This window comes from Propithecus coquereli, unplaced genomic scaffold (genome assembly GCF_000956105.1).
Source record: "Propithecus coquereli isolate 6110/MARCELLA unplaced genomic scaffold, Pcoq_1.0 Scaffold43, whole genome shotgun sequence".
NCBI lineage: Eukaryota > Metazoa > Chordata > Mammalia > Primates > Indriidae > Propithecus > Propithecus coquereli.
Window position 1 is genome coordinate 7,611,569 of NW_012150063.1, and position 22,287 is coordinate 7,633,855.

The following is a 22,287-nucleotide window of genomic DNA, read 5'->3' on the forward strand; positions in this document are numbered from 1 at the left end:
AGGATGTGGCTAAATCAGTGCTTTTTTCCTAGTCTGTCTGGTCATGAATATGCATGACACTCAAGGTCACTAGTGGATCTTGAATATTGAGTACTCAATAAAACATGGACTCTGGACTGTTTCCATCCTCAGCACAACCCACACAAGGGAAAATGTTTCTTTGCCCTCTCCCTCCCCCCGTTTCTACAAAATCCTTGTTCCCTTGACTGATTTCCATAACTACAAGTTTGGAGATCAATGTGTTTTTGACCTTTCAACTTTCTGTTTCATGATTTAAGCACAAATTCCCCATAACTCAGATTTGCAACATGTAAAATACAGTTGTTAATTAATCCTTTGTCTTAAGGGATGTTACATATTGCCTTGGCATTTCTGGAAGATATGGAGCAAGACAAAGTTGGGCCCTAACATAGTGTATGTTAGGGCCTAAGAACACTGGGATGAATTAATAAGCTAAATGCCTAGGAAGTATAAAACTCACATCCATGTTAAATATGAACATGCTCAATATTATACTTAGGGAATGACTTCAAAGTGTAAGTTTTCGTTCTTACAAACATTTATTTTCCTCCAAATTTATTGTATTTTTCTGTAATGATGTGAAAAGTCTTCACTTCCCTTTTCACAAGTGTTGAGATTCAAAAAGCCAGGTCTTAACCATAGACTAATCTTCATCTCTTCAATGTCTTGTATGTTGATTTAGTTTCATATGTAAGTATTTATATTAGTTTTCCTTAGGGATTTATACATTGATATATATATATTCCTACACATATATATACAAGCTTTTTATCCTCATCTTACCACTTGACAATACAACTTTAAGTATGTTTTACACAGCTGTTCCTTGGTCAAGGTCATTTGCAAGAGCAAGTCGGTTTCTGAAGAAATCTTGTTTGGTGGGTGAAGGATCCATTGAGGGATTCTCATTAGTTTTTTCCCTGTATTCTGATCCACTGGACCTAAAATCTCAGCACACAGATAAAGTACAGGTTGATTTGGTTTTAATTGTTTTCAAATATTTTATCTATCCAAATTGTTTTGCATTTGTAAAACAGTTGCTTCCTAGATCTGGAATAATTTTTACTCCCTGAATTTCATGACTCAGGACATGGGTATCTAAGATTTGCAGCCAACATAAAAAGAATATCTTTCTAATGCTTTATGGGAACAATTGTGACAACTGTATATGTCAGTGCAAGATATTGTGTAATAACATCATAATGGGGAATAAAAGCTCAGATAATTCAAGAAATCCTATTTTTGATTCAATGAAGTAACAACTCCACAAATTACCAAGGCCTTTAAGCTAAAGTGGATGGAATTCATTGTTCTCAACCAAGGTTACCAAGGGCCTTTACTGAATTTGGCATTACATTACAAACTCTTGCTTTTGCTTGTTTTCATTTTTAAATGAAAGATTTATTGAAGCCGACCACACATATACGCTACATTTGGTAGAATGCAGAAATGAGTACAGTAATCAGATTTAGGAGATACTATAATCTCAACCACCACAAAGGAGACCAAGGCCAATCGATCGATAGTCAACAACTCAAATCAGTCCATTTGAGTCCCCAGTCGAGGGTGCATTCTTCCTTTATCTTGGTTAAGCCAGTTGGGTAATCCATTCCAGCTCTGCACCTTTTCCAGTTTGTTCAGAAGTCCCTGGAGGGAGGAGGCTTTCTGGAAATAACCTCTCATAAGCTAGACTGGGGCTTTGGCTAGCTTAAACTCTGAGCTAGAATGGGTAAAACTAGCCCAGACAATAGGAACCAATATCAAAAAACCTCATGCAGGATGTACGAAAGTGATGTTAGACATGAAGTTCTTTGTCCAAAGCTCCTACACAACTGAACAAGTTCTCCATATACTGAGGCTGAGTCAGATATGCTTCCACTAGCCACAAAAGAAGGATAAGCGGCCTCTAAGTTCTTTCACTGTACTTCTGGTACACCATTGAGTCCTAATTGTTGTTCGTGGATAAGTTATTTATGACTCTATCATTTACTGAATTAATTGGGCAGAATTCAAACATCCCTTTGCATTATTCAAGGAAAGAAGTTGGATCCACACAAAGACTAAAATCCTGATATCTGGAAACCTGATGACTGACTAGATATTTTCACCTTTCACCCTGATATTTGATATCACAGATGAAGCCACAGCTGCCCACCATGCTTTCTACTTCTGCTTGGTAAGGAGCACTTTTTCACTATATCCCAATGCAGAGAGGAAAAACTAATCTATCTCTCAACTCCAGTACATCTAGGTACGTATCAAACAAGATGACATTTGGGTGGGGTGAGGTTCTCTTCCTCTTCAGGAACCCCCCTGAACTCTCCCTTTGCAACAACCTCCACGTGCCCCACCCTAAAACTCTAGGCCTTCTCTCATCTCTCAGAACTCCCACCTACCTCAAGTTCAGATCACCCTGCTTAGTAAAATTGTCCCCAAAATGATAGGAAGATGTATTTTGACCACTATTCTTTCCCTATATCTTCTATTATTCGTAAGACTAGCTATGCCTGTAGTTTTAGGGACAGGAAGCAGAGAACAGTACTTGAATTGGGCTGCTGTTTCTTCTGAACTGTTCCCCCATGTGACAGTTTCTCATCAGAAAGTCATTAGTAAAAACTTGAAATCTTTACCTCACATTTCCCCTCTTAGCTACATCTGATCTCTCCAAAACCCAACATGTCACACTTTGATGGTTCCAACATGCAACTGTTTTAGTGTTTACCTGGAAATGGGAAAGCTTTGATGTCACCACCAGCCCCAAGGACCACAGAAATCTTCACCAGTTGCGTTCCCATTTCTGAAACAAATGCCAAAATCGCCCTGTCTAGTTTTCAAAGTCCACAAACTCAGCTTAATTTTTTTCTTTTTTAACTGCTCTTCTCACAAATGGTACCTTCCCTGTGTCTCCAATATCTAACTTTCTCTGCATTTCTTGATATTAATTAACTATTAATTATGTAATGGCTAACTTGCTAATCCTTTTTAAAATCCAGCATTCTACTGTAGCCATGACTAAAAGCTCATTTGATCCTCTTAAAGATAATTTGTAATGTTTACGTGGTATGTGGCCACCTGGACTCTTCCGAAGGCGTGGCTCTGAAGTAATGCATACCTAAATTACTAGAAAATAACCTGCAGAATCTAGGAGAAAGGGCCAGAGTGTTTGCTTTTATTCCCTTTCTCTATAAAACAGAAATGGCTGTTGAGTTCCTAGAGCCATTCTGGCTGACTGCAGGGCAGATTAGAGCAGACACTACAGGGACAGGCAGGCCCACGCTACGGAAGGCCACAGTGGCTGCCAGGACATTCTGACACACAGTCAATCCAAGCAATTGATAGAAAGAGGAAAACACAATAGACCTGTTGCTAACCTGCCTTCCACTCAAGTGACAGAGACAAAGAAAATAGCAAGTTGGGTAGGTCATACAAGTCTAGATTTGCTACAAATAAACCTTGAGAGCATGTCTGGAGCTGGGGATGGGCGAGGGGTGGAATCAGAATCCTCTGACTAAAGGGCTGGTTCTCTCATTGGAAAGACCATCCTCAAAAGCTTTAGGAATATGTATATATCTCAAGAAGTAAGGGAGCAGGGGAACACCCATCCTGTTGGCCAAACAAGTCAGCTTTGGTTATCAAATAAACAGCCCTGTGTGGCTCCACCTTTACTTCCACTCAGATAACACTTCAGATTTTAAATACAAAGGACAGTGCCAGTATTGGTGGCAACAATATGACTGATGCAGGAGGGACTGATCTATGAGAAAGGACAAGAGGACTAAGGGAATCCATTGGCCCCTCATCTAAGGAGAATCCCAAAAAGTTGGAAGAGGACTGAAAGCCAATAAGCATTCATTTAATCAATATTTGTTGAGTGCTTACAATGTGCTAAGTACTATACCTTGCAGCTAGGTTACCCTTACATTGAACTGTAAGCTCCTAATGGGCAGGAACTATCTCTTTTACTTCTTTTGTGCTGCACAGAACTTAGTACACTGAAGACCCTTAACTTAATAATTAAATGGCTTATTGAGAAACTTTGTAATCAGGGTTAAGTAATATAAAATGTTTATTCCTTCAACTATTCCCTTCAATTTTAAAGATATATAGGAAATGAAAAACGAGAAAGGATTACAAAGTGGGTAAGAATATGGGAGGGACTTGAGATGGGCTTTAAGGAGGTAGAGAAGAGGGTGAGGATAAAAGCATCAATTGATCCTTTAGCAGTCCTGCTCTCTACTACATGGCCTGTTCCACAGCCAAGGCTGGGCATTTACAAAACCACGTAAGAAGACACCAAAAGAAGAGGAGTCACTGATTTCAGTTACTGTATATGGGGCCCTGTAGAAGTACTCTCTCTCTGTGGGATGAAGAAAACAGCTTTTGATATGATTGGTGGAGGGAGGGTGATGATAGGGATGGAGACACTCTGAGGCATGTAAGTTATAAAGTGCTGAAGAGGAAGAGAATGGGTGAAGAAGTAGACTTAATCATGTGGAAGCCATATTCTTTATCTTCCACTCCCCCTAAATTTGAGGCTAAAAAGAGAGAGTACCGTCTACATTCCGTACTCCTAAATTATCTTATGTAATCCTCTTCCCCACTGCCATACCCCCAATCGAGAATACTCATTAACTTAAGTGTAAAACTTCTATATAAAGATGAAGTAGCATTTGCCTCAGAATAATCTAGGTTTAAGTCTTTGACAGCCTCCATATAGATCCTTCTGGAATGAGATAGCTTGCCTTCCATCCTGCTCAAAGGTAGGGGGGGTATTCAGTCCAGCATGAGCCTATCACATTAGGTCTGTTCCTGGCTTCTACAAATCCTCATTTAAAATGTTTAAAGTCACTTAACATTTTCAAACTTTAAGATATGTAGCCTTTATTCTGATCAATTCTGGGCAGCTTTCAGGGACATGTGACTTGGTATCCACCCGGGACAAATGTGCCTGAGATGGAAACAATCAGAAGGTCATCCTTTTCCCCAAATATCGTGGGCATTAATGATGTCAACTTGACTCTCCCTTTTGAATCCTTGTGGGTATGAGCATTCGGCCCTCCCAGCCTCAGAGGGAAGAGAACCCTTTCTCAGGTTTTCTGTTGCATCTGGCTCCATGCCTAGCTTCATCCCGAAGCAGCATTCTGGGTGTGTGGGGCCACCAGCCAAACAAGCCCCTATGGAACAAAAAGTGTGTCAGTGTAGACAGGAATGAGCCTCCAGAGGGCTATGGGGGAGGAAGGCAGTGAGTCCCAGACATGACACAGGTGGCTTTTCTGGCACTGGCCCATTTGGACCTGTGAGGCCAGGCTCTGGAATGGTTCCAGTACCTAGGATTAGCCACATCTTAAAGTCACAGGGCTTGCTGCCAGCCTGACCTCCTGGCATACAGGAGGAGAATGGGCTGAATGTCTCTTCTGGTTCCTTCCTATAATTGTTCACATGCTTAATTTCAGAGTGCAAGTTCCTCTGTAATGGCTGGGATCATGTCACTCACGACTCCTATTCAAGTGTCTTCTACAGGGCATGCATACAAGAAAGAATGCTTAATTAATGAGAAGAATGGTGTGTTCTCATCTGAATTAAAAGCCACTGGTCTTCCTGCACTACACTGAGGCCTCCCTACCCTTCCTCTCTACGTTATAATGGAGTAAACTTTCCAGGGTCCTCAGATGAAAATACTCAGGAGAAGCTACTTTAGGCTGCTTCTTTATCCCATGCCAAGTCCTCAAAGTGCCAAAAAGCCCACTGTGGCACCCTAAGCACGTGATGGTGCTGACTGTCCTAAGCCAGATCTAAAAAGCCAGGAAAGCCTGCCAGAGGGAGAGGCATCTGTGTGGCTCCACCTTTACTTCCACTCAGATAACACTTCAGATTTTAAATAAAAAGGACAGTGCCAGTATTGGTGGCAGCAATATGATTGATGCAGGAGGGACTGATCTATCAGAAAGGACAAGAGGACTAAGGGAATTCATTGGCCCTTCATCTAAGGAGAATCCCAAAAAGTTGGAAGAGTACTGACAGCAATTAACAAACATGGATTTGGAAATCCCACAGCAAGTCCTCTACCTTAAACCACGGCGTGTGGGGGGATACAGAAAGATAAAACCTAGTCCTCTACATAGTGGGTCTTTAAAATTATAGGTTCCAAGGCTATACTAATTTCTTATTTCAGGTGATAAAAATACGTGATTACTCGAATTGAGCTACAACAAAGTGAAACTATAGATAAAGCAAATCTCCACACTAGAAAGGCTTCTGGTGATTTCTTAAGCCATCTCCCACCCAGTGCAGGGAGTACTATCCCTGACCAGAGTCATCTAGCTTCAACTTAAGAGAACCCACTCCCTCATGAGGGAGCCAACTCCAGTTCCAGGCAGCTACATTTCTAGCATATTCTTCCTCTTATCTATTGCCCCTAGTTCTGCCCTCTGGATCCACAAAGGACAAATAAATCTACTCCCTCTGCTTCATGCCACTGGCGGAGCATTTTCCTGGATCTATTGCTCATTGTTTTCCAACTGACAGCACCCAGTCAATATAAATGGTAGTGGGCAAAAAGTGGTGTTTTGTTTTCGGAATATTGTAGTTTAAAAAAAAAAAAGAATGAAAGAAAGAAAAAGAAAAGGGCTCAAGCAGTCCCCTTAGGAGTCTGGAGTCCTTAGAAGGAACTAGGAGCCTAAATGTCAAGGCTGGAGACTTGTCTGCTTCCAGGTCCTCCCACCCATGTCAAACTTGACAGAGGCAGGCATTGGGCCAAGAAAAATCTAAGTCTGTGATCCTATAGAGAGGTTATATAATTCTTAACTCCTGAATCCCTGAATAAAGGTGGTTTGGGGATCCAGCAACAGTCATGCACGCGTGCACTGGGTTGCCTTAGCAAAACTGCAGGGCACTGAAGAAGGGCTGTGACTAAGTACAGAACTGGTACTCTTCCCTCCTCTTCCCCCTTGTCCAGTAACAACAGGCAGACGCCAACAATAAGAGACCCTCTCATCCCAGTACCACCCTCCCCATGGGAGGAGAATTAGACAAACCATAAAAAGAAAGTCCTGCTCCAGGCCTAACCCCAATTCTTCCATCAAAACCATTATCTAAATCAGCCAGTAACCCCTACCTTCAAGGAGAAAGTGATTTCCCTGTGTTCCCTCACTCACTAGCAACTCTCCGAAGGCAGCAATAATGCCTTTATCTTTTCCGCTCACTAAAATATGAAGACTTGCTGTTTAAAACTCACTGCAAGAACCTCCTCTACCAAAAGAAACTAAGCAGCAATGAAAATCTCTCTAAGGGGGAGGAAGGTAGGCCTAAGGACCAGTGGACACAGAAACAGCATCTCTCAGGCAGGCAATGGCTAAACTGGTGAATCCCTCTAAGGTCAAACATTAATGCTCACTTCTTCTCTCTTCCTGACATTTTACTTTGGGGTTTGGCCACTGACTCCCAGACTGGAAAACAGTGCTGGCCAAAATTCCTGGTGGGTAATGTTTCATATGACAACAATGACCTAGACTCTCAGAAGGACCACAGAAAGAAAATGCCTTGGTTTTGCCTCCTATAGAATATGGAAACTCCATTAAAGTGACTCTTAACTAGGGCCCAAGCCAAATCCATTTACTCAGGAAAAACCCTAGCAGAGGTCCCAATAAACATAAACTAGCACCCAAGATAATGATAGGTCCCTAAAGGCAGAAGTGCTGAGATGCCCTTAGAAAACTTTCCACAGGTGGGAGATTCTGAAGGAGCACCCATTACACCCAATTACAATAGTGGATCCCACTCCTCCCAGTCTAAAAGGGCTTTGATTGTCACCAGCTTGTGTCCCAGGGAACCTCCTCTACTTACTCCTCTCAGGACACATGATCTTTGGAAAAAGGAAGGAGGGATTAAAGACCGAAGAAGCAGGGGAGAAGGCTGAGTTTGCTTCTACTTTGGGAGACACCAGTGAGAAATATCTTCACCCCGCAGGAATCGTGGCTACTGGGAGCAAGCACTGAACTTGAAGCAGTTGTGTGAGACCAGGCTACTTGATACTTATTACTGTTAAAACCTCAAGACTTAGCCCAAAGGGAAATGAGTTACAATGCTGTCTTGTCTAAGGGCTACTCACTTCTTTTTAAAGAGCTTGCGGAAGGAGCTGCGAAAGCCCCCTTTCTGGTCTTGCCTGGGATTTTGATCGCTGAAAGATGTCTGTTCACTTTCTCGTTCTTCCTTTGGACAAAATCTGGTGGTGTCTTCTAAATGCATCTCCTGAAAACACAAAAGAAGGATTTTTTAAACTCTTTTCCAAAGTTATTATCTATCCTGACTGTGGGACAATTTTTTTGCCTTGTCACTTTCCTCTCCCACCCTAAAAGACTACCAATAGGCACTATATCCCAACTAAAACAAACCTACGCTAATGAAAAAATCGGGAGGTGGGAAGAGGGTAATTCTCTACTGAGCATATTTTCTATGCATCAAATAGTCTAGAGTAGAATATGATATAACTAATTAAAAATACGGAAATAAAAAAATTTAGCTAATGTTTTAAAAGTATAGAAATTAAATTCTTATTTTGGCCACCAACACTGTCTTGCTAGAAAACCAGTAGTAATTCCCTCCAATCTCTGAGTGTTTCTCTTTCTAGAAAATAAGAAAGTTCCTTAATTGTAATACTAGTTTTAAACTCGTGTTCCTAACTCTCCATTTTAGAAAGAAAAGAGAGGAGTTTTTGAGAGGTCAGACCTGCTTAGAAGTAAATGTTAACTAATATTTCCAACCTGCAAATATGCCTTTAATACAACTTTTACAATTTTTTACCCATGCTATTTGGAATATAAAGTAAAATGAACTAAAAATAAGGCTGTATCTTTTGTGAACTCTTTAGTTTCTTTTTAAATGTGAGATGTGCTAAATAGTAGATGTGTATATAATTTATATGCATACAAGCTAGATATGCATATATATATTTACATTCTATACAAACAAAATATGTACCTGAGGTAACTGTAATTTAAAACCTAAAAATAGCTGCTTAATTTTGAATAACCTTAAAAGAAGCCAAGAAGTCAAAGCAAAAACCATACCAATGATGCCATGAAAGTTTCATGAATGAGAAGGGTGACTGCCTCCTGATAGAGAAGCATGAGGATGAATTTTTTTCAGGAAACATATGGGTTTGACTTTGAGAACTTAACTTGGGTTGTAGTAGCAGATCTAGAAATTCTCCGAGATTCTACCAAGATTGATAATTAAACCATAAAGATCAACAACATCCTGATGGCTTAGTGCAGTATTTCCCAAAGTGGGGTTCTGGGTTTACAGGACCAGCTGAGGCCTCTATTTAAAATGTAGATTCCTGAGCCCCAGCCCCGATTTTCTGAATCAGAGTCTCTGGAGTTAGGCCTAGGTACTCACTCCTTCTGCACACTTAGGTTTGAAAACCAGTGGCTTAAGGCATGCTTCTGCCCCCATGCACATAATGTTTGTATGAGTCACCTGGGAATCTTCCTAAATTCTGATTCAGTAGGTCTGGAGTACAAATTCTGCATTTATAACAAGTTCCCAGGTAATGCATTCGCTACTAGCCCAAGGTCCACATTTTGAGAAGTGGGCTTTTAAGAAATTACTTAGTGACTAAATCTATCGATGATATCGCACATTTGTACTGTAAAGTAAAACATATTTCACGAACATTATCTTATTTGGCCTGATCCTCACAACAACCCTCTGAGGTAGGTAAAGTGTACATGTATATATATTGTCTTATTTTTGTAGATGAGAAAACTGGAGACACAGAGAAGCCAAATGAAGTGTCCAAAAGCACAGAACTGTTGGGCAGTGGAGCCAGGACTAGAACCTAGATCTCCTGACACCTCAGGTGCTCTTCACACTAAAGCATACTGCCTTCTTAATCTTGACTCTTAAGAGAACACGAAGGACTATGCCTTCCTTAGCTACCTCTGCTGGGCAGGGGTGGAACATTCAGAGTACATTGGAAGAGAGGGAACAGAAGGAGGTTTGCATATCTCAACAGCAAAGAGCTGACACCTTTAAGGATAGGACTTTTGAAGGGTTATCTCTTGCAACTATCACGTCAGAGCTAGCACGTTACTCTCTGCTTAATCAGAAACTGCCTTTATTCCAATCGCACACAGGGAATTAAGTATTTGCTCAGGAACTGTTTGCCCTTTGGTGGATCCGTGTTTAAACACCTCTTTGAATGCCCCCAAGGCTTGCAGACGCCAAGGTTAGACATCAAAATACCTCAAGATTCATAGAGGCCAAAGAAGATGTTTTTGAGTCAATGCTTCTTTGACTATTTGGGATGCCCCTGTCCCACTGGAGTTCGCAAATTAATGTGACACCTTTTTCCAGTCAAAAGGAAAGCGAGCAGAAATGAAGCAAACTTCCTAGGCAGTCTACATTGAGATAGGGCAACTAGTCTCCTCCCTGGCTACAAATAAGAATCGTGGGGGTACCACGTTCACTACTCTGAACATTTAAAGGAGGGGCACCTAACAGAAGAAACAGGCCTAGGACTTGCATACAGAATTTTATAAAAAGGCCAACTTCGAGGTGCCACAAGCCTAAGCAGGAAGGGACCCCTCCCTAACTCCTTAAGTGTGTGTGTGACGAAGCAGGTGTAAAAATGGGTCGAGGCCTTCTCTGCTACCTCTTTGCCCTCACACATGGACATCCGTGGCATGCCCAGCTGCCCTGGTAGTGGAGAACGGGCGCTGGCACTCGCCTTCAAGGGCCACGAGCCACGCGTCGGCCGCGCCCCGCCTCCCCCGACTGCCTGGCCTGGGCCTGCCCACTCCCCTCCACGCTAAGTGAGCTCGGGCTGCTCCCTGCAGACCTAGGCCCGCGGCCGCCGCGCTGTGGGTTTCGGTTCGGTTTTACTTTACCCTCCTTACTTCCAAATAGGTCTGTTTTTCGCTTTGGGACCTCTGTTGGGGGAAGAAGGTCCGGGGCGCGCCGCGAGCGGCGGCGGCAGCGGCGGCCGGACCGTGGGGCTGCGCGGCGCGCTCGGCCTTGAGCGGCGCGCGGCCGCCGCTGCTGCTGCGCGTGCTGTAGAGGCGCGGGGCCACGCCCTCGGCGGGCGGCGCGCGCGGGAACTCCTTGAGCGAGCGGCTCAGCGGCTTGGCCTTGCCGTGCGCCTGCGCCTGCGCCGCCGCCTCCAGCTTGTAGGCGCCGCTGCTGCCCGCCGGCGACGTGGCGCTCTTGGGCAGTGGCTGCAGCGGGTGCTCGGGCCGCTCGGCCTCCATGGCGAAGCTGACGGGCCGTAGGAAGCAGATGTCCAGGCTGGACTCCGAAGAGGCGGGCGAGCAGTTCTCGAAGAGGGCTGGGGCCTGGAAGGGCTCCTCGTCGTAGGGCGCGGGCAGCGCGAAGATCTCGCCGCCATACTCGAACTCCTCGTAGGCCGCGGGCACGAAGCCGCGGGCGTCGGGCAGGAGCTCGGCCGGGGCGCGCAGGGAGCGCTCCACATTGCCCAGCGGCTCGGCCGGAGAGGGCTCGAAGTCCATCTCCGGGATGGCCTGCAGGGGCCCGGCGAGCGCCTTCACGTCCTGCTCGGCCGCACAGAACTGCGCCGGCGCCAGGAGGCTCTCGGGCCTCTCGTGCTTCCGGCCCTCGATCTCCCAGTCACTGGGCTTCCCGGGCTGCATGCTCTCCATCAAGCTTTGCTGCTGTTGGCTTTTCTTCACTGGGGGCATCAAGTGTCTTTAAAGGGGAAACAGAATACAAAAGAGGTGTGCTTAAGGTGTGGTAGTGCAGGCCTCTCACCCAGCAGCGTGAGGCCCGGACCAACACACACATCCCGGCTGCTCCTCTCCTGTCTGCCCCTCCCAGGCGCCTGCGTGTGTAATCTACCAAGCTCCCCAGACTTCGACTGAGCAGTTCCCACGAACCCCTGTGCCCAAGTGGGAGAGTGGAAATGGTGGTCCCTAAAGCGGATGCCCGAAAGGATCCGTCTGAGGTTCTTGTAGGCAAGGCAGCAGTGCGCAGAGATGGCTGGTGGGCCAAAGACTCTCGCTTCTACCCCTGTGGAAGCTCTGACCCTCCTCACCACCTGTCAGTGTCCCGAAGTACCTCTTTTCAACACTCGTCTCTCCCTTGCTTGCCCTAGCAGAGTCATCTAAAATAATGGAAACTCAACTTCTGTTCCACCTGTGGATCTTCACACTTTAAAACAATACATTCTTAGATGACGTAAATGTGGCATGATCTTGATAACTGTTGACTCCGGATGAGGGTAAATGGGGTTCACTGTACTCTTCTGTGTAAATTTGAAATTTTCATAATAAATTTTCAAAAATATACCATGTGGCTATGAAGCATGCTATGTAAGTCATCTCAAACTTCCACCCACAAAGTATTACTAAAAAGTAAAAGCTACCACGCTGTATATGCCCAATTTCATGGAGGGTTTTTGTTTTTTGGAATCATGGATAACAAATAATTTACATAGGTTGCAAACCAGGATAGCATACCGTCAGATGGGATGTGATTTTCCAATTGTGCTGGACCTTAGTTGCCAGACAGATATAAATGGACACCGACTGAAAATGGTTATTCTGCTAGTTCATGTATTCATATTTTTTGAACGAACAGCTGATTTATATGTATTCATATTTTAATTCTGCCACAAAAACGCAAAAAATTCTGCCATAAAGAATGCAAATGTAAACACTAACACTGAGTATCTTACCCTGGTGGTCTTAAAATGAAACTAGATCTTACATTTACAGATGTGAAAAGAAACAGTGAAACAAAATATTGATCTGACTCAATTCTCTTTTAACTAAAAAGATTGTGGTTGGATTTTATTTTCCCTGCACAGAGTGCAATGACAGCCATACTGTTTGGTCTGGATAACCTCTAGGTATTTAATTTTTTGGCTCTATTTGTAGCACTTCAAAGAAGATAAAATTTTGTCACTCTCAAGAGTCGAAGTGATCCACAAAGTAAATATCCATTTTCTTCCTCTTCCCACTCTCTGGGCGTGCCCTTTACCATTAGTGCCTTCTTCTGGGGTCCAAGCATGTGGTCATCTGCTTGGCTGGCACATACAGGCCTGATGAGGCAGTGGGGAAGGAGGAGTCCCATAGATAATACTCCTAATCCAGACTGGCTTGCTAACTCACACATACTGTGCTGGGACCCAAGGGCATTGCTATTAACCTTTCCACAGCAACAGGTGCTTACGTGACAGCAGGGCCAGAACTGGGAGCAGAAGGGTATGGTTGCAGCATCTCTTCTGAGTGGATCCCACTGTCACGGACAGCCTCAGGGCCTGCAGTGGGGGAAGCATCTTGCCCGGCATTTGCACACTGAGAAGCCAGCCCTTTGTACAGCTTTGCCATGGATGACCTAACAGAATGAAAGTAGTAACTCTCAGGTTGTACAGTGGGAAACTGGTTCTCTGAAGACACAGATTATGCCAAGAAAGATAGACAGATATCTCTCAGATGAAGCTTGCTGTCTATCTCCAGGGCCCTCTAAACCAAGTTGCTTACATAATAGGGTGCAAGCTGGTTATTGGGCAGGAGTAGGGAAGCCGATTAACTGGCTGAAAAGAGCCCCGGGGGAAGGGAGCGGTGGAGAGATATCTTCTAATTAGAGGAGCCCTGGCTTGGGAGATAGCATCTTTTTTTGGTCGGAAGCACCCACAGAAATGATTCTGTTTTCCTCCATGTGAGTTGGGATGAGGTTGAAGTAAATCCACATCATTAGGAAGCTCTGCTATGGGTTGCTTCTGATCCCTCTGAAACCCAGATTCCCCTTAGTCAACCCTTCTTGTTTCTTCGTAGGGTGAAAACTATTCAAAATTCCCCTCCCTAACTTGCTTTATTTTTATCCATATCACATACCACGATCTAACTTTTTATTTGCTCACCATCCAACTGTAAAAAGTAAGCTCTGTGTGGCAGGGATATCGGGCTGTTTTGTTCATTTCAGTATATTCAGTATGTAGAACAGTGCCTAACGCACGATAGATGCTCAAGAAATATTTGTTGAATCAATTGATTTGTTGAATCAATCAATCATATTCAGGCCTTTAAACTATAATTTTGAACCACGCAAGTTTAGGGAAATTGAACTATTTTTGAGGTGATTAGCAACATAAGAGGGGGTCTACACAGGCAGTAGGATGAAAGTGCTTTTTTTCTAAAGTAATTTCCACCAGGTAGTAGGTGTCTTCCTCCTGTAGCCAGCCTGGCCACCTCTCTTCCCTTCTCTTCTCTTTTCCCTTCCACCTCCCATCACTGCATTTCAGCCACTTAACACACAATGTGGTCACTTGTGACAAACACCCAGTGACTGGTCTATATTCCTATTCTCAGAAGCCTTTGATCAAGCCCCTCTAGACTGCACCATCAGAACCTTACTTCTTGAGCTTTTTCCGTTTCTGAATAAGCAACTCCTCATTGCATTGAAACAGCAGGGTGTAGTGTGAGATAAACACCCGGAGGCGCTGAACACACACCAGTAGCAGGTAATAGTCAGGGTGTTCCTGTTCTGTGAACTTCAGGACATTCTGGATGGAGGAAAAAAGGAAGCAGCATTTTGTAATTAGAAAGAAAATTTGTTTTTGTCTCTTCTGAACCTTACCTTGATCTGTTGTGAGAGTTTGGTAGCTATTTAATCAAAACAACTAGCAACATTACATATAGCCTATCTAATTATAAGCTAAAGATCAAACTTGCTACTCTCTGTCCCTCCATCACACCAAGGGAAAATAAGTCACTATTGTTCCTATTTGAGTTGGATGTGAACATAAAATAATTTCACTTGAAAATTTAGAAAAATCTACTAATTAGATCTCTGAAGTAATGGAGGCATTCTAATAATCGCTGTCTGTAAGCAATGCCTTGACTCAAATGAGTCAGACTAATGATGAGAACATCAGACATCAAGGCAGGCTGGGGAGGGGGGATGTTTATGATCAAGCCTGGTAGCCCCTGCTATTATTATACGTTGCCTGCTGTGCTATAGTGGAACATGCGTGCAACTTGGATTTGGGAAAGCTAATGGTCATTGAGTACTTCCTATTCCTAGGCACTGAGCCCTTTACATATATTATCTCATTTTGTTTTTGCCACAACCTAATTAAATAGGTACAATTATTACCACCATTTAACAAATAAGGAATTCAAGGCACAGAGAAGTTAAGTGATCATAATTAGGTCACGATTTAGTGAACAATAGAATTGTTCTCAATTAAACTCAAGTCAGACAGTAGAACCAGGGCTTATTTACCACATTCTACTGCTTGCAAGACCAGGCTTTCATCCTAGTTTTTTCACCTACTAGGTGTGTTAACTTGGGCAAATTGCTTAACTTCTTTGGCCCTCCATTTTCTCATAAAAATGATAACAATTATATCCTATTTCATGGGATTGTTGAAAGGATTAAATAAGATAATTATTGTGAGAAAAGTGCTTTTATGGTCTAAAGACACAGAAGTCTTTTTTTTTTTTTTTAGACAGAGTCTCGCTCTGTCACCCGGGTAAAGTGCAGTGGTGTCATTGTAGCTCACTGCAACTCAAACTCCTGCACTCAAGTGATCCTCTTGCCTCAGCCTCCCTGCTAATTTTTCTATTTTTAGTAGAGACAGAATCTCACTCTTTCAGGCTGGCCTCAAGCGATCCGCAGGCCTCCCAGTGCTAGGATTACAGGCGTGAGCCACCATGCCCGGCCTAGAAGTCTTTTTAACATTGATACTGGGTGGGAAGGAGATGAAGGGGAAAATATATATATATAAATGTACTTATAACCACTGAACTGTACATTGAAAATGGTAAAGATGGTAAATTATATATGTATGTTTTACCTCAATAAAAAATAAATTTAAAAAATATTGATACCGGGCTACTTCTACCTGAGATTAATCCCCAGATGCTTTCACTGAATTACTTAAGATGCTTTCACTGAATTACTTAAGATGCTTTCACTGAATTACTTAAGAAGATCAGTCAGCAATTAAACCAGAACAGGTGGGTGGCGGGAAGAAGAGGGGCTGGTGGGGGTTGGTGAGTCTCTCCTTCAACTCTACTTCCTCCAAGACGCTACGAGCCCTGTGAGAAAAGGGTGTGAAAAAGTCAGCTCATCAGCTCCTTCATGCCTCTTCTGTGACAGAAAGCATAAGCATTATATATGGTAGAACCTTGGACCCCAGCCAAAAGAAAGCAGTCAGGATAACAGTTAAGTGGGCAGGTTAGATAGATATTTAGATGCCAGGGGGGCGGCGTTTAGATGGCTGTAGAACCAAAGAGAAAGGGACTGAGTAAGGTGCTCAGGATCTAGCAAGAGTGGTTATAGAAAGATCCTGGATCAGTGGAGCTGGAAATTGCTGGTAAATAAAGATAGAACTTCAAAGGTAGGCATAAGGAGCACATTTTTGGAAATAGAAACTTTAGCTCATCCCACAGGGTATGATGGCGTTGGGAGTAACCACAACAATCTAAGCCACGTAAACACTTCTTAGAAATATTAATGATTTCTTGAGCCTTTGAAATATTAATGATTCCTAGAAGCCCAAAAACAATAGTTTAGCATGAAAACAAATTCAGTGGCTTACCCAGCCATGCCTACCTGCAGATGAATCAGATATTCAGGGATGCGCTGGACTATGTGAAAAAACAGCGTATAGATGTCAGATTTAATCTCTTCATCGCCCTGCATGAAAGAAAGGTGGAGTCACTCTTCAATATCCCTCCAGCTCTGGCAGCAGAACCCCAGAGTCTGTCCTATGAGAGTAGGAAGTGTATACTCCCAAAGTATTTTCTTCCCAGAGATTGTCATGAAGCATTGATCTCTCATCAGAGAGGCCACATATTCAGGGACATGCCCAAGGAGACAACTCTTCTCCAGCAAGGAGCATATCATATACTTCTTTTGAATCCTCCCAGATTTCCAAAGTACCCTCTCCTTCTCCTCATCTTAGTACAGTGCTGGACAGAAGAAGGCACTCAATACATTGTATTTGAGTTGAATGAATTCATTAAGGTTCTCCAACAGGTAATCATTACAATGGTTTACTAATACACTCTATGGGTGGATTGGAACCTCATGAGAGTGGGGAAGGGAGTGTAATTAGAAACTAGCCAATTGGCCAGGCAGCACAAAACATGTGGGACTTTCTCCAAATCCTTTTCCTTTCCTTCTCTTCCTTTCTCTTTCCCAGATATTTGCTGAATGCTAACATGTGTTAGGCATTATACTGGGTTGGGGTGGTGGGGCATTGAAGTAGAATGTTAGTAAGATAGAGCCCCTTATCTCTTGTGAAACTTGATTAACTCTCAGCTTTGGGGCTTCTGATAGTCTTTTCTCCAACTGACCTAAAATAACTAAATTTGTTACATATGTATATGTGCTTATTGAGCACCTAATATGTCACGGCAGTAGCAATCTTAAAGCAACATGACTAGAGCCACCTTATGATCTTATAAAATCACAAAGGATGACTTGATTTTCATATTCAGATTCATACCCTCTGAACCAGAAAAAAAAACCACCACACATAGCACGCAAGCTGCAGCCTGAAGATCTCTGCATAGAACACCCATTTAGTTTGCCCATGGTTCCAGTGGAATGGAATAAAGGGTCAGTAAGGCAGGGCAAGGACAAATGCAATGGCAGTGATCTTTGAGTGGGCTCCTTTAACCCCAGGTAGGAGTGTCAGTGGTTCTGTTCAGGCCATTCCCTAGCCTAGAACACAAGTTCAGAGTATATATATTGACTGGGTGGATGAGCAACACCATAAGGATAACATGTGCATACAAAGGACAGCACATACATAGAGTTAACGTACCTCCTTCAGAACAACCACATGGACCAATGAGATGCACTCAGGCAGGTCCCTCAGATAGGCAACATAATAATCCAAGAAATTATTCTTAAAAACAAACACAAAAATGCATGGTAAGAACCTGAAAACAGGAATGGTAATATTTTTATAGAACAATATATATCAAAAAAAGGACTTTGCAAAGTTTATCTTATTCATTTAATATGTCCTTTATTTAATATCTTTCGGAGTTTTTATTCATCTTTTTAAAAAATATTTTTGGGCTGGACAAGGTGGCTCACACCTGTAAATCCAGTACTTTGGGAGGCCAAGGCAGAAGGATTGCTTGAGGCAAAGAGTTCGAGACCAACCTGTGCAAGATGGCAAGATCCCATCTCTACAAAAAAATTTAAAATATTAGCTGGGTGTAGTGGCACACGCCTATAGTCCCAACAACTCGGGAGGCTAGGGCAGTAGGATCACTTGAGACCAGTAATCCAAGGACGCAGTGTGATATGATTGTGCTGCTGCATTCCAGCCTGGGCGAGAGAGTAAGACTCTGTCCCTTAAAAAAAAATCATTTTGGTTTTAAGGTAAACATCCCTACAGCTTTAGAATCAAAATTCAATAGCCCTGCTTTAAGGAGAGAAAGTGAAATAATAAACCAGGGTATCACATAAATCGAAAAAGTATTTTTCAATTGTGAAACAATAAAAGTGCATATTTTGTTTTTTGTAATTCCTTTTCATTTCAATCATCTACATCCAAATGAGGGACTTTGCCCAATCTACCTTATATATCTAGACCAGTGATTCTCACACTTTCTGCTAATTGCATCTTTCTACTAATTGCCTATTCACCTATACACTATCCCCTGAGGAAAATAATTCTCAGCTTCCAAAATTATATTCCCACAGATATAATAATTCTCAGCTCAAAAAAGCATACTGAACACGAATGAGTAAAGTGGCATTACATCCACTCTAATCTATACAAGTAAACAATTTGTAAACTTTATACCTACAGGTGAGAATCATTGGTATACAGAAACTGATTGCTGGCAAAATCTGGCAGCCAGGCCAATTTTAATTAGCCCATGCAATATTTTAAAAATAAGAAAATTCCAGATGTCCAGCTTTTATTAAAATATCAGAAGGTCTAGCAACTCTACTCCTTTTCTCCTGCAAAATAACTGAATAAAGCTGAGGAGCTATTCCTTGTAGAACAACACATGTTGTACCACCTCAGCACGCTTTCTGCCAGTCCATATTACTTTCACTTCACTCATTTATGTCACTGGCCCTGTAGGCATTTGAGTTTGCAACTTCTGGCTTGGATCATATTGTCTTTGTAGATCACCATAAAGATTTAAAACTTAGCACACTTTCTCCAAAAAGTGAAAACAAAAAATATTCAAGACAATGGCCACCCATCACATTTTTAAAAATCTCCAAGGAATGAAAATTGAGTGTGAAATACATACATATGTACAAATCCTCATATATTTATATGTATACATGTGCAGTGTGTGTGTATACATACAAATACATATACAAACACATGTATATACCTATACACATACACACGCATATTCAATAGAGGCAGTTATAGTACAGTAGGAAGTTATAACTAGAAGACCTAACAGGGTTCTAGTCACAGATCTCTGACTACCTAGCTAGATGGGTGTTTTCAGCAAGGTTTTTTAATCTCTCCAAACCTTATTCCATTATCTGTCTGGAGAATGAGGAAGTTAGACTAGATCTCAGTGGTTCCTGTAGCTCTGAAATTCACTGATTCTAGATTCTCTGTTAAAAGAAGTAGACAAATGAGACACAGATCCATATAATTTAAGTTTATGGGCAGGGTGGGGAGCAACTTACCTCATCATTTGTTAATTTAAGGAATAAATCTCCAAGAACTCCTTGGCGCGGCCACTTGAGGACCCTTTCCTGCAGTGCATGAAGCAAATCCAGGTGCTGCTGGACAAGGTACCGTAAAGAGCCAGGGAAGAGGCTTGAAACAGAATGGAGACAGAATCACACAAACCAGGTGTGGAGAAGAACAGAACCTACGTGAATACGTGCAGCAGGTGCCATTTTTCCAGCCATCCAGCACACTGTTACGCGTCTGTATTTGGATTTTTTAAAAGTTTGTCGTTGTAGACCTCGCAGCATTGTAGACCTCCTCAGACTATACAAAGACCCCTTTACCAATGGTCCCTATACAAATATATACTGAGCTACAAAAGAGCACATCATTTGAATGACCTTTTAAAACTAACCTGATACACTCTCATTTATGTGACACACAGCGGAAATTCTAAGGGATATCTTTTTCAGTGTTTTAAAGTTATTTCCATTTGATGTGCAGAATCGTGTATTCTGATTAGTGCTGTAGATGACAGCACTAAGGTGGCACTTGGTCATTCTTAGCTACTGGGTGGGAGACTGCCACTTAGGTAAGTAGGAAAATTTGTTTAAAGCTGGTAACTAAAAGCTCAGGGAGTTGGGGGTTATGAGAGTGTCTCTTGTCCCTTTCCTTCCGTTTCTAAGAGGAATCCCGGGCAAAGACAGAACCTTTCCTGGGGAGGCTACTGGCCAGGCCTGGCCTGCTACTCCCTAGAGTTTCACAGAGCACCTTTCCCACCCTCCATCCCTCTCCTCCAGCTCTCAATGCGCCTCATTTTTTCAGAGAAAACGAACGGAGGAAGAGAGAAGTCACAGAAGGGTGGGGTGGAGAGGGAAGAGAGTCATGGGAGGAAGAGGAAGGGGAATTGGATGGAGAGAGTGAGGTGACCACAGGCCTATAGGAATGAGGAAGGAATAAACAGAAAGAAATGGAGTTTTCTGGGCTATAGCAAGGATTTGAGCTCTAGCTTCATAATTTAGGGGAACTGAAGGTAGGTGCTCTTGTGCTTTCAACACACAAGTATAACAAAGATAAAAGAGTTGGCCTGCTTGTCACCGAGAGCTGAATTTATTTAACTATTTCCTCTGGGTCTAATGAGAACAAATTGGGGGGCAATTGGGGCGCTTTGTCAACAAGCAGACCTTTGTTGGAACAGCAGGAAGGACACCAGATTGAGAGGAGGTTTTCTTCAACTCATTTCCAAGCAAAGCAAAATCTCCCCTGTGACTTTAGTGCAGAGAACACACACAAATACCAGGATAGAGTACACGGCCCCCTACAAAAAGCTGCAAGGAAATCTGCCACTCCCATCTTCCGCTCCCTCTGCCTCCTGTGCCCAGAGACTCCGGGTATGCGAAGCCGTAAGCCAAGAGGAGAGGCCTCCTGATCCGAACTCTTGCAGATGGAGCAGTGGGCTTAGAAGATCTAAGTAACCTCTGTCCAGATCAGAGGGGGATTTGGAGGGGTGGCCAGGAGACAGACTGACGGGGAGAAGACCATAAACCTGATGGAGGAAAGTGCAACTGAAAGAGCAAGACGCTGCAGCAGCAAAAGATTTCCCCCACGCAGAGGCTATAAATGACTTTGGGTAATATTCCTGGTGTGACACTGAAAGATGTTAGGGTGCCATGGCAAGATCTGACTTTGCGACGAGTGTCCATATCGGTGTGTAATATGTCTTGGATTATCGCTTCTCTTTCTCTTTCTTTTCTTTCCTTCCTTCTTTCCTCTCTCTCTCTTTCGTTCTTTCCCCCTTCTTTCTAGAAAGCCACCTTCTACTACACTGTGACCAAGGTACTTGGAGAGTTGGAGAGCTGGCACCAGCATCCTCCCGGACTGTCCACCGGGGTAATTGTTTTAGATTTCAGGGCGGGGTCGGAAAAGGCTGATCAAGCATTGTGGGAGCACATAAGTGAAAAGCAATGACCTACAGTGGGTTCTGTACCAAACATTGAAAACAAGCTTTAAACATTAATAAAAGTTTAACAAGGATATTATTTGAACTTGAGGAGGAGTACGAAATCAAGAGACGGAGAGCAGAGGGAGAAAGAAGGCAAGAAGTATAAATACACTTGACTTATTTCGCTCCTTTGCGTAGCACCAGATCTGACTCCAACAAGCAACTTTTTCAAGGAGACAAAAGGATTAAGGACTTAGCTTTTTTCCTATTCCTCACAGGGGATGAAATTATGGCAACATGAGTGGTTTATTCTTTCTAAAGCCTTCAAAGCTATCTCAACTCCCAACAATAAGTGCTTAAATGGTAAGGGAAATACACTGAAAGCAAGCAAGGAAAATCCAGTCATAGTTTCAAATTAATAACTTAGCTCTTGCCAGTCCAGTATTAAGCTGAAATAACTCCTGAGCGTCAGCAGCAGGTTACAATCATGTTTGATGCCCATCGACAATTAAACATGTGCCACCTGGTGGCGATCCGTAGCTCGAAGCTTGCTGGGTTCTTGGTGGATGGGGCGCTGGAGTTGAGCTTAGAAGGCTAACTGGTAATCCTGCCGAGCTGATCACTGCTCCTCTCCTCAAGTGTTCGGACAGGCCTGTTTGATCCTAAGGTTGTGGCTCTATCTGGG

The 22,287-nt window shown here is 42.9% G+C and overlaps 1 protein-coding gene across 1 annotated transcript in view; it reads right to left on the reverse strand.

Moving 5' to 3' along the window:
* Positions 1-832: 832 nt before the first annotated feature.
* The window catches only part of ARHGEF33 (Rho guanine nucleotide exchange factor (GEF) 33), a 44,719-nt gene continuing 23,264 nt past the window's right edge, over positions 833-22,287 (reverse strand). Inside the window, exons 9-16 of the mRNA XM_012653805.1 lie at positions 19,675-19,807; positions 17,819-17,902; positions 16,600-16,683; positions 14,394-14,542; positions 13,210-13,374; positions 10,911-11,724; positions 8,129-8,268; positions 833-962 (exon numbers count right to left, since the gene is read on the reverse strand). Coding sequence (XP_012509259.1) covers positions 833-962; positions 8,129-8,268; positions 10,911-11,724; positions 13,210-13,374; positions 14,394-14,542; positions 16,600-16,683; positions 17,819-17,902; positions 19,675-19,807 — 1,699 coding nt within the window. The remainder of the gene's footprint in view (positions 963-8,128; positions 8,269-10,910; positions 11,725-13,209; positions 13,375-14,393; positions 14,543-16,599; positions 16,684-17,818; positions 17,903-19,674; positions 19,808-22,287) is intronic.